Source organism: Prionailurus viverrinus, unplaced genomic scaffold (genome assembly GCF_022837055.1).
Source record: "Prionailurus viverrinus isolate Anna unplaced genomic scaffold, UM_Priviv_1.0 scaffold_49, whole genome shotgun sequence".
Lineage (NCBI taxonomy): Eukaryota > Metazoa > Chordata > Mammalia > Carnivora > Felidae > Prionailurus > Prionailurus viverrinus.
The window spans coordinates 655,455-673,009 of NW_025927612.1; the positions used below are offsets into that span (position 1 = coordinate 655,455).

Sequence of the window (17,555 nt, forward strand, 5' to 3'; positions counted from 1 at the left end):
CAGCACAGGCCCTGAGGCCAGCACACAAGCCAGCAAGTGCCAGGGCAGCGTGATAGGCACACACGCAGGTCCAGGAATTTTCAAGTAGTAAGCAGCAATCGCCGATCATTTGGGCCAACCTGCTCAATGTACAAGGTGGGAAACTGAGTCCCACAGACGGGAACTTGCTGGCTATGCAGGCATCGTAAAAGGAAACCTAGAGCTACAAACTGTCCAGAAAGCCTGCCATTAGCCACAGCAGACCAGAGCCCGACGGAGCCACGCTCTCCCCGTTCAGCATAGCGGCTCCCAGCCAGGGCTGGGGATGTTCACCAAATCCCTACAGAGCTTTATCCAACTATCCTCCCTTCTTTCTGGTAAGTCCTGGGGCCGAGGGTGGGGAGGAAACAGAGTGGAACAGGTGCAGATGGAGAGAGCTCTCTTAGATGTACCATCCCCTCCACCTGGCCCTCCCATCCAGAGCAGGGGGTTCTGGTCTCTGAGAAACTGACCTCACATCGATTGTGGGGGAGCCAGCTGCCTCGCTGGAGGCTAAACTCTGAGGTCCAAAGATTTCCAAAGCCATCGAAGCTTCTCTAAGTGCCAGTGATCTTGTCAGGGGAGAGAAGGCAGAGAACCCGCCAGTGAAACACCCATCACCTAGTTCCATTCCAATCAACAGTAAGTGTTGGCCAAGGGCAGTGCCCGGTCAATGCAGGACAGGCAAGACTGGGATACGGGGGTGAGGGGGTCCTGGGCCCAGCTTGTGGGGGGGGAAGGACTCGAGAGAGACAAGGTGCTTTTTAAATAGCAGAAGACAGAAAGGACCAGTGAGAGCCAAAGCTGCCCACAGAGGCCTGCCGCTGGCCCCTCGCCACCCCCCCCCCCCCCGCCCGTGCTCAGAGAGCCAGCCCCATGCCCTGAGCCTGGGCACCAACCCTGTCCTCGGAGAGCTCCCAGGTGAGCTGGGTAGACACACACGGAAAGCACCTGGTGGAAACGTGGACATTTACTCCGATCCCTCATCCTGAAGACAAATAACACAGCTGCTTAGTAAACTCACGCAAGCCTCGCTGCCTGACTTGTCACCGGTGTGTGAACCCTCCCTGTCTCCTCCACCAGAGACAAGCGCTCGGAGGCACCTGGCCGACCCCAGGCATCGCAGCGGGTTCCCACAACTGTGGGCACCAGAGGGCGTGGCAGCCAGTCCCCAGAGCCCATGCTCCGCTGGCCCTCACACCATCATGTGTTGAAGGACGGCCCCACCAATGTGTGTCGAGCCCAATGCGCATCCCCACGGAGAACAACCTAGGCTGCTCTGTTTCTCTGGGCGGCCCAAAGCAGTTCTTTTGGACAAAGGGCCTTCTGGGTGGGTCAGGAGGGAGCCATGGCTCTGAGATTCTCTAGACTCTCCCAAAGTAAGCCTCGCTCGCTGAGCGGGACTGCCAGGCTCTGCGAATGTTCCAGTGGAGGAGCGAGGACACGTGGACTCCCTCAGGGCACGCCACCGTGACGTGAGCACACGCTGGGCCATCACGCCGTCAGAAAGCGATGGATACCCCTGCCCCCAAGAACACCGCAGGTGCACGAGGGGCAGTTCCGCCCGGAGAGAGCATTTTAGGGGAAACTGAGGCTGGGTGGCACCCATCAAAAGCCCAGAGCAGCACAGGCCATAGGGCAATGACAGGACATCACATTTGACTTGTATCATCTTTTATTATACAAAATAGAATTCCATCTATGTCACACATTCATCCTTTCTATAAATCTGGCTTTTAAAAAATCCCCAAGGGTGCAGTCTTATCTGTTCTCTGATTTTCCTTCCAATGATGTCACAGCTCAACTGCATTTGGTGCCCTCTCAAAGGACAAAAGCAGACAGGGACGCCTTGCGGGCCCTTCCCCTGGCCCGCCCCGGCCTGCCCGCAGGACGTATGGCTCCCGTCACCGTCTGGACCACAGCTGCTAGGGACAGTCAAAGCATGAGAATCAAAGTGGCAGCATATGTCATCGCCTTCACCAGCCTGTCTCCAGAAGCACAAAACCAGTCCTCGCAGCTGGTCCTCTGGGGACCAGCTGTCACGGCGATGTGGTGGCGCTGTCCCCAGGCGGCCGAGCATCCCGGGCTTCTCTTTGGGCAGGCCTGGACCAGGGCCTTAGGGGATCTCTGTGTCCATGGTATAAATCTGAATGAGATCAGACACAATGTTATCAATGATTGGCTTGGTAAGGTCGTCACTAAACACCTAGAAAGGAGAAGGAAAACAGGTTCTGATTAGACTCCCTCTGCATCAGAGAAGGCACCCTCCAGTAAGCGCGGAATCACACTGCATAGGGGAGATAGCCCAGGGACTTGGCTATTACAAATAATGGTGGCTCTCTGCAAAGCCAGTTTACTTCCAGCCTGCCAAGGCTGATCACAAAGCAGAGAACATTCCAGATGGAAGAGGCCTTGGTGATCACCCAGCCCAGATGGGACAGGGAGTTGATGACCGAGCTGGGCCAGGAGTCCATTTCCAGGGGTTAGCAGGCCAGAGCACCTGGGCCAGACGTCCTCCTGACCGTGAGCGAGAGCTCATCAAAGTGTAAAGTGAATCCCCAGGCACCCAAACTACGAGGAGTGTGCAGCTCGGGGCTAACCCTGCATGTTCCCAAGGAAGTTCTGGCCCTTGCCCAGCCCCTGGGAAAGGACCTCTAGGCCCCTGGCACGTCCTGCCTGATGAGAGGGTCTCGGATTCCCTGAGGGCCCTGCCAGGCCGTCTGCGCCGACAGCGTGATTCCTGGTGGGGCCCTGGCTTCACGTCTGGGGGGCAGAGACTGAGGATCTGAGGTCAGCCACGCAGGAGCCCCGGGCCCACAGGACCGACCCCCACTGAAGTCCCCGGACGCCGGCGCTCAGGGAAGCTTCCCTGGCGGCGGCATCCTGTGCGCGTTGTCACGGGTCACCGCGGGTCGGACCGCACTGCCCCACGACCCCCCTGGCCAGGGACCCGGAAGCCCGCCCCCGGTCTGTCCCGGACCCCACCGTACGCCCCTTTGGTCCTTGCTGACTCCCCCCTGTATCCTCTCACTGTAAGCAGCCATTGTAACGGCCGTAACCACGAATAGGACGGCTCTGCTGAGTTCCGTGGCCCAACTAGTGCAGCACCGAGCCCGAGGGTGCTCTCGGGGACCCGTGATGATATGGAAAGTAAAAGGCAAAACAAGGCTTGCTGCTTGGGGAACCAAAGTGCCAGGAGGGTTAAGATTTTGGGGCAAGCCAGGGCAAAACTAGACCCGAGTCCACCCCCTCTACGGCCCCCAAAGAAAGCTAGGACCCTCCACAAGCCACTACTGCAGGTAGGAAACAGTGACCTGAAAATCCCCAAGCCCTGGCTCACGGAGATTAGCCATCTCACCCCAGACTCTGGGTAGAAAATCAATGCTTCAGAAACATGTGTGTTCCTGGAGACCCCAAGCAGAGAAACACCATTAAAAAGTAGTCCAGGGCCAGAAGCTGGAAGCAGCCCAGGTGTCCATCCACGGAGGAGTGCACAGACACAATGTGCTCGGTCCACGGCATGGAACAGAATTCAGCCTTAGCAAGGACAGAAATCCTGCACCTGCTACAACATGCTACGGCTTGAGAGGCACTGCCCCATCCACCCAGCGGCCCGACACGGCTTGGCACAAAGGCCCGCCTCGCCACTGTCACACGCCAGTGCGGGCAGGCTGCTGGGGGAGAGGCACATCAGGCTCGTCCAAGTGTCCCGACCCACCCCCAGGAGACAAGTGACCACAGACAGGCGGTTACTGCAAGGAGGAAAAGCGTTTCCCAGCTCAGACTTCAGTGTCCCGGGGCCGGGCAGGCGGGGGTGTCATCCGGAGCCGCTTATCATTAGGCAACTGGTCCTTGCATGTCACGAGCCCCAAGGGCAGCTTCGGCTGCTCCTGGCACGTGTGGCCCAGAGCCAGCCAGAACAGGTAAAGAGCTGAGTGAACGGGGATGCGCCACCCCATCCTGCCCGGCACCTTTCGCTGGTGAGGGCCATGCACGGGAGCCAGAGGCAGCAAGGTGGCACCCAGTGAATTCAGGAGCAAGCGAAAAGAAAGGCGAGAAGAAAGGAAGACACAAACAGAGGCGAGCGAGACGATGGGAAACAAGCGATGGCACCACAGGTCTAAGCAGCCCAGAGACGGGCTGCCGTGCCCACCAAACGTCCTGTGTGAGCGGGGCCAGGAAGTGGCAGCCCCTTGTGCTACCACCCGATTCCAACAGAGCAGGGACACCACGGTCACATGATCTGGAAGCCCCCGAGAAGCCCCAGCATGGAGCAAGATGCCTCTTCAACCCCATGCTGCCAGAGGAGGCATGTCTCACCCGAGAGCGGGACGACACATGCGTGTGTTCAAGCGTGCACAAACACCTACTATGTGCCAGTGTGCTCAAGGGTGCACGAGCACCTGCTATGTGCCAGCTCTAGGCCCTGGTCATAGGGCAGCTGATAGAGCAGACAACATCCCTGACCTCCAGGTACTGACAGTGTGATTGGGTGGGGGGTGGGCAGTTCCACAGGCAATAAAGGACATAGAACAAAAAGCAGGAACAGCTGGGTGTCCGGGGAGGGCAAGCAGGCTGGGGGAGGAGCATCAGGAAAGGAGAGACATCATCGGAGCCAAGAGCGGCAGGAAGGGAGGGGCAGCCAGGAGCACACGCGGGAAGGCACCCAGGTGGCACCCTCTGTTCATGAAACAGATGACACATTTTAGATTTCTGGCCACTGGGGGTTTTGCAGGGGACGAAACCTTCAGTCATCGAAAATACTGCTTGCAGAGGACCTCCCACAGGGCAAGGCCACACAACGAGGGGTTATGACAAAGGAGCAGCAAGCTTCAAGTATGGGAAAGGACAAACCGCAAATGATCTCCAAACTCCAAAGTCGATAGGGCTGCAGAAGTCCTTGAGGGCGGCAGCCCTTCCCACAGACTCGCCCTGTACAAACAGCACTGTGCATTCGGCAGGTCTGGGGGAGGCCAACGAATCTTCCAAGCACCAGGCTCCTTACCCGCCCTCTAGCCACCCACCCTGCCCTCCACCCATCTGTCATCTATCTACCTGTCTGTCATCAGTCCATCCTCTCAGAGGACCCCCCGTAACTTCTCCTGATGCAAATCCACGCACATTAAGCCCTGATCTACGGTAAGCTCCCACTCAGTCCAATAAAAGTGCTCGGTTGAGCAAAGTGGCCGTCAAGTGGCAGCCATCCCCACCCAGGGACACTTGGTGATGTCCGGAGACACTTCTGGTCGCCATGACCGAGGCAGGGGATGCTCCCAGCACCTACAGAGAGTGATCTAGCCCCCAACGTCCACAGGGCCAAGGCGGAGAGCCCCTCCTGCCTTAGACTACTGTGACGGGCGATGTTCGAGCTTCAATGTCCCGCAGTGGCATGCATCTCCCTTCACGGACAATCACTACAAGCAGACACAGGCACCCGGGTACCGGCACTCCTGAAAGTCCTCAGGCGAAGGAAAGCAGAACACTCAGCAGTCACCTCACCTGCCACCACGGCTTCTCGGCCTCGGCCTCGGCGGGCACCTCGACCCCGTAGGCCTGCAGGGCCAGGTGGAGCACTGCCACGGCTATGTGCTGAGCCCGGAACCGGAGGCACAGCCCCCCATGGTAGCTGTCCCGCAGCAGGGCCCAGGCAGTGACGGAAATGGGGGTCCGCTGCCAGCTGTAACGATTCAGCCAGTTCTTGAGGGAAACCAGGTAGTGGAGCAGGTACTGCAAAGACACACCAGTCAGCCGGTTGGCCTTCAGGGCTCCAGTCCCTAGCCGCCTGACTCCCCACTGCGAGGCGCTGTGGCCCCTGCGTCCACCCGCCACTCTCTGCTCAAGCCCTCCAACGGCTCCCTGCGTCACTTAGGAAAAAGCCCCGCTGGGGGCGCCTGGATGGCTCAGTCAGCTGAGCGTGTGACTTTTGATCTCAGCTCAGGTCTTGACTTCAGGGTTGTGAGTTCGAGCCCCATGTGAGGCTCCACACTGGGTGTGAAGCCCACTTCAAAAAAAAAAAAAAAGAATGAAAAAAGCCCCAGTATCTTCCACTGGCCCCCAAGCCCTGCCAGCCCTGCCGTGCCCCACCCCCTACCATGTGGGAACAGGCCAAGCATGGTTCCCTCATGGCCTGGTCATTTCCTGCTCCCTCTGCCTCAAATCATCTCTCCCCGCTGAGCAGGTCCCCGTGTGCCCACCCACCGTCAACTGGCGGCCCCGATCCCGGAACCCGCCTGGGCCGCTCTCGATGGCCACCCCTGCCACAGTGCATCTCCATCACGGGGCCCTGCTCTCGTCATCATCAGAGGTCATTCGGCACATCCCCCTGCCCAACTCCACACCGGCGCCAGAAATAGCGCCCTCGTCTTCCGGTCCGAACATCGTGCCAGCCTGTGCGCCCAGCCTGAGGCCGGGGACTGCCCAGAGACAGGACGCCTGCTTTCAGGGGGACTAAAACTGGTGACTGTGTGTCCTGGTAGTGCTGCCCTTGGCTGTAAACTCTCAACGACCTGTCGGCCCCGCTGCCTGTCAGCTCTCGCTTCGGGAAGACAGCCGCTTTGCTTGAACCGCCTAGTCCACAGGCGTGAACACACAGGCGTGGGACTCTTGCACGCCATGGGACAGGGGGCTCAACTGCTGCCCTACACCCCGTCCCAACCCGACGGAAGGGGAAGGCCGCTAGGCTCAGGGTAACGCTGAGCCCCGCTCCCCTGCCCGACAACCCCCTTGGCCGCGGCCGCTCATCCTCAGACTTGGTGCCACGAGTGCCCCCCCAGAGCCAGAGCGGCTGCTGCCTCTCCCGTGTATCATGCCACCAACTGAAAGCACGACTGTTTCAAAATCTCCACCAGCGGCTTCTGGGATTAGAAAGGCGGTTTGGAAAGGGGGGGGGGGGGCGGAGATTACAAGAATCCCCGGGGTGATGGGGTGCTTTTGTATTTTAACTGCGCTGGCGAACAGATGAAGGCAAGAATGTGACGAAATGGTGCGGCACCGTGCAGTACAAGTAAGAAGCAACAACCCCGGGAACCCCTGGCTGTTGCAACGACTGCAGGGTCCCACAGTGTCTCTGTCCCAAGTAGGATTCTCTGTGTTACTTCCTCCGACTGCTTGTAAATCTACAATTACCTCAATACAAATTTCAGTTGGGTTTTTTATTTATTTTTTTAACGTGCATCTACTTTGAGAGAGAGAGACGGAGCATGAGTGGGGGAGAGACAGAGAGAGGGAGAGACAGAATCGGAAGCAGGCTCCAGGCTCTGTGCTGACAACACAGAGCCCGATGCGGGACTCGAACTCATGAACCGCAAGATCATGACCTGAGCCGAAGTCAGAAGCTTAACTGACTGAGCCACCCGGGCGCCCCAAAAAAATTTCAATCAGAAAAGAGGCAAAATCCTGGTCACGACAGCCCCGTCCCAACCCCCCACTGCCCCACATGTGTCCCTGCAGGCCACCTTTCCAAGCTGCCCACATCGGGGCCTGGACCCCAAAGTATCACCACATCCAAGTACCCGAAGGGTGTCTCACAGTCCTGCTGGGCCTTGCCGGTTCCTAGCCATTAAAAGTGTGCCACTCAACTCTGTGACTCAGCTCGTCTTGTGGGTTTGTAAGCACAGCTGAGCAGGATGTGAGCTCTGCAGCTGAGCAGCACCTCTCGGGGACAGGGCCTCGGGGAGATCACAAAAGCAGCCCCGTTTCCCCGTGGCCCACTGAGCATACCATCTATGTGAGTCACGGGGTCTGCCAGGGCTTTGGAGAATCACACGGATCTCGGCTTGTGGCCTTGGCCACGCAGGCAGAAAGGCAGACGCCGACATCGGAACTGCCTGAGAGAACCCCGAAAGCGGAACAAGCGAGGCCACCAAGCCAGTCACCTTGTGCAGCCAGGGGCCCCCAGTTCCCAGCGGTGGCTCTGCTCTGCCTCGCACACCCGACATGTTCTTGAGGGTTCAATGGGTGCCGTCTCAGGACAAAAGAGAAAAATGAGCTCGTGCCTCCGGAGACAGTTGCCAATTCCCCAGCATGTACCTTGTGTGGGTGCTGGAAGGAGACTTGGAAACGCAGGACTCTCAGCATGAGGAGTTCACACTGCACTATACTGTCCCGCAGGGCCCAGAAGCGGGAGTCCAGCTCCAAGGGTTCACTGCCCGGGTGAAAGTACCTGCACGGAGAGACAGCAACGCTTATGGCAGCCAGGGAAGTTTCCGTGAGGAGCCCCTCAAGTCAGGTGACATCCAGATACACACTGCAGCGTTCTTTGGCCCAGCCTACTTATGTTTTGCTTTTGTTTTGTTTTCTTGAGTAAGAGATAGAGAGCGCGCGAGTGGGAGAGGGGCAGAGAGAGAGGGAGACGCAGAATCCGAAGCGGGCTCCAGGCTCTGAGCTGTCGGCACACAGCCTGCTGTGGGGCTCCAACCCACGATCCGTGAGATCGTGTCCTGAGCGCAAGCCAGACGCTTAACTGACTGAGCCACCCAGGCGCCCCTCCTACTTATGTTTTTATACGTCATCCTTCGTTTATACGTCTAGGATACGGTATCAGAACAGTAACCAGCAGACAAAAAGCAGCCCGCTTCTGGCTTTAGCCCTGATGGGCTGTACCAATCCCTCGGCAAGAGGTCAAGTGTAAAGATGACCTCTCTGCACCTGCTCCGGAGGGACCTGAAGCTCTTACTCTGGGCCCAAGGAAGGCATGTAAACATATCACGGGGCTGCTGCGTGCAGAAGACTCCAAGTATTTCAGCTGTTTGTTTCCCGGACCCTACTGTCCTTATTGGCACCATATACATCCACGACAGTCCCAGCTACGCAGGATCACCAACATGTACATATTCCCACTCAAGGGACCAAAATTCTCTGCCGACGATTCAGCCTCCCTAGCTCTTCACTCACGGTCCAACCTCCCCACAGAACACCCCCCGCCCCCACCGGGTGCCATGTCTAATTAGCGATCCACACAATGTCCCCTCTGCCAGTCCTCCCTGCTGGGGACCTGGCAATTACAGGTAGACTCTGGCAGCCCTCCCTTGGTTCCCTCGCCTGTTCTGCTCTTCGTCTTGAACGGTATGCTGTGAGCCTGTCGTGCCTGGGGGGTAAGGAGTGCGTTTTCTGTTCCCTGTTTATTAAAAGAGAAGCAGCAGAAAACAGTTTTCTTTTCTAATCATGAGTTTCTAGAAAGGTTATGCCATGCTGCTATCAGTAACTCTCCATAAGTTGCTTCCTCCCGGGCCCCCTGGGTCTCCGTGCGGCCCGGCTGGCTGGACCCCCACGTCCTTCTGCGATAGGAACAGGGCTACTTGCACCCCGAGGTGCCGCCCACAGAGCACCGCGCCCACATGGGGACAAGAGATGCTTGCCAGCAACTCTGACTCCGTTTCTCACACCATCTCAATAAAGTAATTGCCCGACTCAGTCCACACAACACAACTGGTTTGATCCATCCTGTCCAAAAGTCCAGGTGAATCCTCTCTGATACATCTCTCCAAGATCCCCGTGCTCTAGGCATGTCCCCCAGCCCGTGACGCCGGGGCCTCTGCCGTACCCAAGTCCTCCGCACTCCTTTGGCCTGTGACGCCTCCCTTCATCTGGCCTCGCTTTCTCTCCCACTGACCCCCATGGCTTTCTGACGGGCTCATTCCTGCCTCTGTTGCTAGTGCTTCTTGCCCCGGTTCAAGACCACCCCCCCGCCCCCGGCCGGGGCTTCCTTCTGAGCTCGACAGCTGGCACCTCTCAAATGCCTGCGCCCGGGAGCCATTACCTGTTGGACACGTTGATGATGTCACGAGTGCGCAGGTGCTGTTCCTCCACTTTGCCGGCCAAGTAAAGGGCAGACATGGCGACCAAGTAGGGGTCATAGGCGTCCAGGTTGATCTCGCAGAAGAACTTATGGTAAATGGTGCAAGCAGTGGCAACGGCAATGGACTGCATCCCTAGCTTGACACCTACCAAGGGAAAGCAGGCAGGAGAGGAGTCAGATCCAGCGCCCGCCCTGGGCCGAAGTGAGCGGGCAGGCACGGGGTCGGCCCGGAGGGTGTACACCCCTCGCTCAGACAAGCCCCAGGCCCTGGAGCCCAGCTGGCTGTGGCTGCTGGGTCTTCCGCTGGGTCCTCGACCCGAGGGGTTCTGAGCCAGGCTTCTCAGATTCTAATGGGCTAACAAGCCCCTGGGGGGTGGGGGGAGTGCTCAAATGCAGATCCCACACTTCCACCAAGCCCCCCTCACCACCACCACCGAGACACCCAAGCTACGGAACTGAAGACCATATAAGGACAAGCAAGGCTTCACACTAGTCCTCACTTAGCACTTGGGCCTATCAGCTTCCGCACAACATCGCCAGCATCGCGGCCGGGACCACACTGGGCCGTGTGTCCGCTGCTACCTTAGCAAGCATTTAACTAGAGGTCACCCCCACGGCGCACCCAACAAAAATCCTGCCGAGATGACAGCAGGTGAAAAAGGCCTCTACCACAAAGTCCCAGTGTTGCCACTAAAGATTTTACTCAGCCCTGGTTTCCTTGTCTGAAAGTGAAAAAAGGTGAAAAGCCAGCAGGGTCATTGCCAAAGGCAACTGCAGGCAGAGCAGGGAAAATAGCAACACCTGTGACCTCAGACAGCACCCCCCCCCTCCTGGGGAAGGACAGTGACACCCTGAAAAGGGAATGGAACTCCAACACCGGAACACGTGCTGGTTTGATTTGGGGGTTAAAGCCCAGCTCCCACCCCGCCTCTGGACGGCTCCTAAGGTAACCACTGCACTGGGTCCCAGAACCAATGATATAAATTCGCCATGAGCAAGGTTAAGAAGAGGTTAGGGGCGCCTGGATGGCTCAGTCGGTTGCGTGTCCAACTTTGGCTCAGGTCACAATCTCGCGGTTTGTGAGTTTGAGTCCCATGTCGGGCTCTGTGCTGACAGCTCAGAGCCTGCTGCCTGCTTCGGATTCTGATTCTGGGTCTCCGGCTCTCTCTGCCCCTCCCCCATTTGTGCTCTGTCTCTATCAAAAATAAATAAAATGTAAAAAAAAAAATTTTTTTTAAGAAGAGAAGGTTAAATGACTCCCAATAGACTGAAAGAAGGTGGCAATCACGTGCAGTATCGGCCAAGGTGTAGGAGTTTCCTGGGGCTACTGCAACCAATGACCACAAAGTCAGTGGCTTCAAACATTGTTTCTCTCTCACTGGGTGTGGTGAGAAGTCTGAAGTGAGTCTTAGAGGGCTAAATTGCAGGTGTCAGCAGGGCGGGTTCCTTCTACAGCCTGCAGGAGACAATGTTTCCTTGCCGTTTCCACCTTCTAGACCTGTCTGCAATCTTCTACGCTCCCATCGTTACATGGACTTCTCGGCCTGTCACTTTGGCCTCTCTCGTTAAGGATGTGACAGGTGTGGGGCGCCTGGGTGGCTCAGTCGGTTAAGCGGCCGACTTCGGCTCAGGTCATGATCTCGCGGTCCGTGAGTTTGAGCCCGGCGTCCGGCTCTGTGCTGACCGCTCAGAGCCTGGAGCCTGCTTCGCATTCTGTGTCTCCCTCTGTCTCAGACCCTCCCCTGTTCATGCTCTGTCTCTCTGTTGCCCCATATCAAGATGCTTAATCCCACCTCCAAATGTCCTTTGCTACCTGAGGTAACAGTCACAGGTCCTGTGGATTAGGATGGGGACATCTTTGCAGGACTAGTATTTAGCATCACACAGAGGGCTAGGGCATGTGCAACACATTGTATAAAGAAGTCCTTTAAGAGTGGTACCTCGAAGAGCTCTTAGCAGTTCAAGATTTGAATTTCAGTTACATAGACAGTTCCTGCAGGGGACCCCTCGCTCCTAGAGGTGTCAGATAAGGTGGTATCACTGCACATGATCCTCCAAGTCTTGTTCTAATTTTTACATTTTTTAAAATGTTTTCAACGTTTATTTATTATTAAGAGACAGAGCGTGAACAGGGGAGGGGCAGAGAGAGAGGGAGACACCGAATCCGAAGCAGGCTCCAGGCTCCAGGCTCCGAGCTGTCGGCACAGAGCCGGACGCGGGGCTCGAACTTTGGAAGTGTGAGACCATGGCCTGAGCTGAAGTCAGATGCTTAACCGACCAAGTCACCCAGGCGCCCCCCTCCTCGTCTTGTTTTCTGTGGCAAATGCTCAAAGCACCGCCCGCTTCCCTGGTGTCCATGGCCCGTCTTCCTCGAAATGAAATGTACAGATCACTGGGCTTAACTGTCTTGCATCATTTCCCTGGCTCTGCTGACCTTGACTTGACGGCCGACTCCCCCAAACCCCTTTCCCGGCACAGTGCACACGAAGTAACAAAGATCGGAAATAAAGTGTGTGCCAGCGGAGCAAGATACTGTTGCCAGAGACGGAAACAATGTTTCCACAGGAACCTCCTTCCCTTCATTGTGTCGCCTTTAGGAGTAGTGGCGCCCCACACCCGTGTGGACACCCTGGCGGGGCTCAACACGCCAGCCGCACCCTGGGTCCGCGGTGTGACGCGACCTCGGCGACAAGGGTCGTCAGGAGCGTCACCAAGGGCCGCGCCAAAAGCCTCCATGCGACCCAGCGCGCGGGCAGGCAGGCGTGCCCGAAGGCACGGTAGGCCACCCGGCCGCGGGCACCCCGACTCGGCCACCTCCTGGCTGGGGCCGGCCCCTTTCCACGTCCTCTCCTTGGGCCCCCGCGCCCGGGCGAGACACGGCCGTGACCGTGGCCGCCTCGCGGCTCAAAGCCTAGCACGCGGGGCGCGGACGCACCGGGGCCTGTGCCCCCGAGCCGGGCCTCTCCCCCCGGGGCAGGCCGGCCGCGCCAGCCCCGCGTCGTGCGCGTCCCCTCTGCGCGCGGCGGCCTCCCGGGGCGCCAAGCCCGCCTCCCCGCCGCGGTTACCTGCCTCCATGATGAACCGCGTCACTCGGAAGTGCACCCTGGCCTCGGGCGCCGGCCGCCCCTCGGCACCCCGCGCCTTGTCCCCTGCTCCGCCACTGTCGGGGCCAAAGGCCTCCATGAGGCCCCGCCCCGCGGCCCCAGACCCCCCCGCCGTAAGGAGAAGGGGCCCGCGCGCGCGGCGGCCGGGTCCGGGGGGTCTTCGCGACCCGCGCGGCCGCCCCGTCCCGTCCCGGCCACCCCGCCCTGGCCCGCCCCGGCCCGTCCCCCGGCAGCAACCCCCCCTCCCCCGGGGAGGGGGTGGAAATGACCGTCAGGCCGCGCGCAGGCGCGGGCGCAGGCGCACAGGCCGGGCCGGCCGGGAGGCTGGCTGGCGCCCGCCCTGTCCCCGAACACCACGTGCCTCGCCCTAGAGTGCTGACGCCCCGCCCCTGGGAGCCCAGTATGCCGCCCCCGAGAGCCTCAAGTCCCGCCCCCGGGAGCCGCACGCCTAGTGCCGGTGCAGCCCGGGACCCGCTGGGCCACTTCGCGAGGTCACGGGCACCCCCAGGCATCTTAGCCGCAAGCCCCCGCGGTCCCTCTAAGGTGTCCTTCCAGCCTGCTGGCCCAGCGGGGTTTAGGCCTGGGAGAGCTGGCGGCGTCTGCCAACCCCGGGGCGAGGGGCGCTTACGGGTGCTTTCGCTGGGACGCCGGCGGCTCCCAGCAGAAGAAAGCGTGTGAGTCAGTGTCAGCGTGCGTAAACGCTGAATCCCGCGTTACCAAAGTCCCCAGACAGGCAGATGAGCCCCGAGGGGAATGTGCCAAGAGTGACTGTATCACGGGGTTTTGTCTCTGGGGTCTTCCTCTGCATCCCTGAGAGGTCTGGCTTCCGCTCACCTTCCCAGCCTGGCACACGTTAGGAGCTCACCAAATGAATGAACGTTGTGAACCACCCAACTCACAATGCCATGTCACACTTCCTTTGTGTGCCTTCCACAAGCAGGAAATCATGCATCGGGCCTCAGATATACAGCACCAAAGGGACTCCGCAGCCAACGACTCAGTCCATCTGGGTGGTTCTGATACAGCCCGATGGTTGCCATGATTTGAGAGAGTTGAGAACCTTGAGAGGAAAAAGCCACTGCTCCCAAGCTCTTCCGCCAGGGTGACCGGACTCCACCGATCCTCACGCGCCGGGGACAGCCTCGTCTCCTTCCGCAGCTGGCCCGAGTCTTCTCTCCACACCAGCTGGGGTTGTTTCCTGTGGCTGCTGTCACAGGTGACCCCAAAGGGAGGGACTTAAATCTTTCCTCTTCCAGCTGCTGGTGGCCCCAGGTGTTCCTTGGCTCGTGGCCACATCCCTTCGGTCTCTGCCTCTGTTCTCACCTGGCCTTCTCCTCTGTGTGTCTGTGTGTCTCCCGTTTCTCTATTACCAAATAAGGTCATGTGCACAGGTTCCAGAGGTCACGACACGGGCACGTCTTTTAGGGGGCTACTCTTCGGTCCACAATACCAACCACCAGCCAGAGGGAGCTTCCCGAAACGTAAGCGGGAACGGGCTCTGCCCTGCCTACCACCTCCCAGGGCCCCTTCAGCTAACCGCTCTCGGCTCCCACCACTTTGCCGTCCGTGCCAACAGCCTGGTGCGGCTCCCCGGAGGTGGTAGTCTGCCACCTGAGGGTCTTCAAAATGTTCGGCCAAGGGGAGGGACTCGCGTCGCCTACCCTGTCCCCAGCTCTCGCTGTCTGCGGCAAGGCGCGGGCCCCCTGGGCGGAGTACCTGTGTGCGCTGCGTGTTTGTGCGCGGGTGCCGGTGCGCATGCGGGTGGAGGGACTCAGGGCCCCAAGCCCCCTGTGCAGCTAACCCCCGTCATGCCTGGAGCACCGTGTCACTGCTGACTGTCCCCTACCCGAGGCCGAAACCCAGACCACGCAGATGGCAGCCGAAAGCGGCATACCATGCACACACACCCCCCACACTCACCCACAAACGTGCACACGCATCAGGCACGCCCCGCTCCCCGCGCGCACACGGAGGGCTGCACGGTGCATACACGTCACACACCCAAATCCTATCACTCTGCCCTCTGGCCCCCGGGCCCGGAGGCCTGCAGGTGACCTCCTCATCCCCCGTGTTTGTCAGTTAAACAGCTCGGCTGGAACTCCTCCTTCTCCCTCCCCCCGCCCCCCCCCCCCGGCCTTTTGTGGTGTGAAGTCTCAGCTCAGCAAGTAATAGGTGCCTGTGAATGTGAGTCAAGGGAATGACTCAATGAACACATTAATTTTTAAAACCCTGGGTCACAGGGCACCCTCCTGGCAGGCAGCCTGGACACAGTGGTTGACAAATGAATAATTCACTAGCCACCAGTCGGAGCCAGCAAACCTCCAGGCTGCTCGGCTCTCCCACCACCAAGCCACACCCACGGTGCCGGCCCTCCCTTCCCGGTCACCTGTCACCACTCCCCGAACGTGTGGCTTCCCCCCTCTCACCACCCACCCATCCTCTGACCTTGCCCCGGGGATTATCTCCAGACCCTGTACAGAGAAGGATTCTGTGACATTTGCCAACACTTCCTCCAATTGCCTTGGCAATGGCGCCGTCTCCTAATGAGGGAGGGAGGGCTCTGGCTGAGGCTCAAAGGGTGGGGCAGAGAAGGGAGAGACGCACTGGGGGCGCAGGGGAGAGGCCGTGCCCAGGCCAGGCCACCGGAAGCCTGGGTGGTCTTCATCAAACACAGGGGATGGTTTCCAAAGTGCTGACCCTGCCCACCTCCTCCCCAGTGGCCTTCACCCTGGGAGCGGTCGGTTGGAGAGCAGCGTCATCCAAGTCCAGTCCCGTCACCTGTCTTTGGAACCTGAGAACGTTGCTCCGCTGTAACCCCTTCTTGCCCACCTCACCCCCTCTCCTCCAACACCTCCCGGGCCTCCGATCGCTCGCCGTCAGCGAGCCCAACTGCCTCCCTCTGGGTCCGCCTCCGGGTTTCCGCTGCCCTCTTCCCTACTGCCCTTCTCAGCTCCGCAACTCGGAAGCCATGGGTGTCCGGAGGCGGGAAGTCCAAGACCAGTGCGCCGGGACAGTTGGCTTCTGGTGAGGACCCTGTTCCGGGTTGCAGAAAGCCAAGTTCTCACAGTGTTCTCACGTGGTAGGAGGGGCAAACCACCGTCTGGGGTTTCTTTTATAAGAGTACTGATTCCACTCATGAGGCTCTGCCCTCGGGAGCTACTCAGCGGCCCCCCTCCGAATACCATCACCTCGGCCATTCGGTTTCACCATGCGGGTTTGGGAGGAGGGACACATTCAGACCCTAGGCCCACCAAGGTCATGTGCCACTTCCAAGCTGTCTCCTCCCAGCGACACCTGTGGCAGGTGACCTCCCTATAATGCAGGGTCTGGCTCCTTACTTTAAAGTGTGACAGCCGACAGCTTCGAAGCCTCATCCTCCCTGTCCCTTGTGCCCCACACATGGGCAAGCTGATGTCAAAGCCTCCAGGCTCCCTTCCTCGGCATCAGAGGGGAGTTTGCACCACCCACAGGAACCCCCGCCCCTGCTCTAGCTCCAAACACGACAGAGACACCCCCGCACCCCCTGCCCGGTCTCCTTTCCATGTCCTCTCACGTCGTCTTCTGACCACCTTGGGGACCTGCCATGCGATCCCAGGAAGCCTCAGTGTGTGAGTAAGGAACCTTTTCAGAACCTCTTGGGGGGTGTGGTGCCATCGGTCTCCATGCCCAAGGCAAATTTGGGGTGGGAGGTCAATCCCGTTTCTAAAGGGGGACCACAACACACTTCTTCCTGCCCCAAACACTCTCCTCTTGTGGACTCATCGCCCCCACTCTCCTGGCTCCCTGCCTCCCTCCCCCACGGACTGAGTGCCTGCATGAGCCAGGCTCAGGCCTGCTGCTGGGACGAAGCAGACAGGGTCTCCCTTCAGTTGCCTTGCCCTCCTCCCCCACCTCGCATGCTGCACACAAAGCAACCTTTGTCAAACCAAAATCTGGTCGGGGGCCCTCCCTTCTCGGAGCCTGCAAAGCCATATTAGCTGCCTGGACACAGCTCTATTTACCTGGCAGGTCAGGGTTCAGTTTTACTAAAGAAGGTGGAAGTTTCCTTACAAGTGGGGAAACTGTGGGGATAATGGCTCTTGGTTAATCTACTACCTGAGATTATTTCCTTTTTCACAGTTTTGAGTAAAAACCAGCTCTACAGAGAGAAAGATTGAACAGCTCTGAACACCCATGAGATCTCGTGTGACCAAGTTGGACCCCAGAAGTGTGGAGAGTCAGCATGAGGGTTAGAAAACCCACTCCAGCAATAGACATGTACAAATAGCTGCTACAGCTCCAGAGACGAAAAGTAGATTCGTGGTTGCCAGGGGCTGGGGGAGGAGGGGAGGGGTGTTCGGGGAGCAACGGAAGTAACTGTTAACAGGGACAGGGCTTCTTTGGGGAAGTGATAAACACATTCCGGAATTAGATTGTGGTGATGGTGGCACAAGTCTGGATATACTAAAAACCATTGCATTGTATAGTTTAAATGGGTGCATTTTATGGTATGTGAATTATATCTCAATAAAGCTGTTGTGTAAAAACATTACCATGGATAGCTGTGCCGCCAAGGACAAAATCCTCCCATGGGGAGAAGGCGTTTCAGAAGGGAGAGCTGAAGACTGGCCAGCAAAGGGGATCAGAGGGCAAAGCTG

The 17,555-nt window shown here is 58.7% G+C and overlaps 2 protein-coding genes across 3 annotated transcripts; one reads left to right on the plus strand and one right to left on the minus strand.

Moving 5' to 3' along the window:
• Nucleotides 1–1,675: 1,675 nt before the first annotated feature.
• On the minus strand, nucleotides 1,676–13,131 carry CCNQ (cyclin Q). Of its 2 annotated transcripts, none has more exons than XM_047847640.1 (5): nucleotides 12,880–13,131; nucleotides 9,776–9,959; nucleotides 8,047–8,179; nucleotides 5,518–5,745; nucleotides 1,676–2,224 (listed from the first exon to the last, which is right to left on the minus strand). In XM_047847640.1, exons 1-5 carry the CDS (start codon nucleotides 12,995–12,997, stop codon nucleotides 2,135–2,137), a joined length of 753 nt encoding a protein of 250 aa, XP_047703596.1. In that variant the 5' UTR covers nucleotides 12,998–13,131; the 3' UTR covers nucleotides 1,676–2,134. The 2 variants fall into 2 exon arrangements, with proteins under 2 accessions (XP_047703596.1, XP_047703597.1); XM_047847641.1 differs by having other exon boundaries at nucleotides 1,676–2,164; nucleotides 12,880–13,130.
• Nucleotides 13,132–13,320: 189 nt separating this feature from the next.
• Nucleotides 13,321–17,218, plus strand: LOC125159387 (uncharacterized). Its single transcript, XM_047847729.1, has 7 exons — nucleotides 13,321–13,409; nucleotides 13,474–13,612; nucleotides 14,020–14,134; nucleotides 14,310–14,399; nucleotides 15,636–15,942; nucleotides 16,242–16,526; nucleotides 17,038–17,218. The coding sequence occupies exons 1-7, from the start codon at nucleotides 13,321–13,323 to the stop codon at nucleotides 17,045–17,047; spliced, it is 1,035 nt and encodes a 344-aa protein (XP_047703685.1). The 3' UTR covers nucleotides 17,048–17,218.
• The last annotated feature ends 337 nt before the right edge of the window (nucleotides 17,219–17,555 follow it).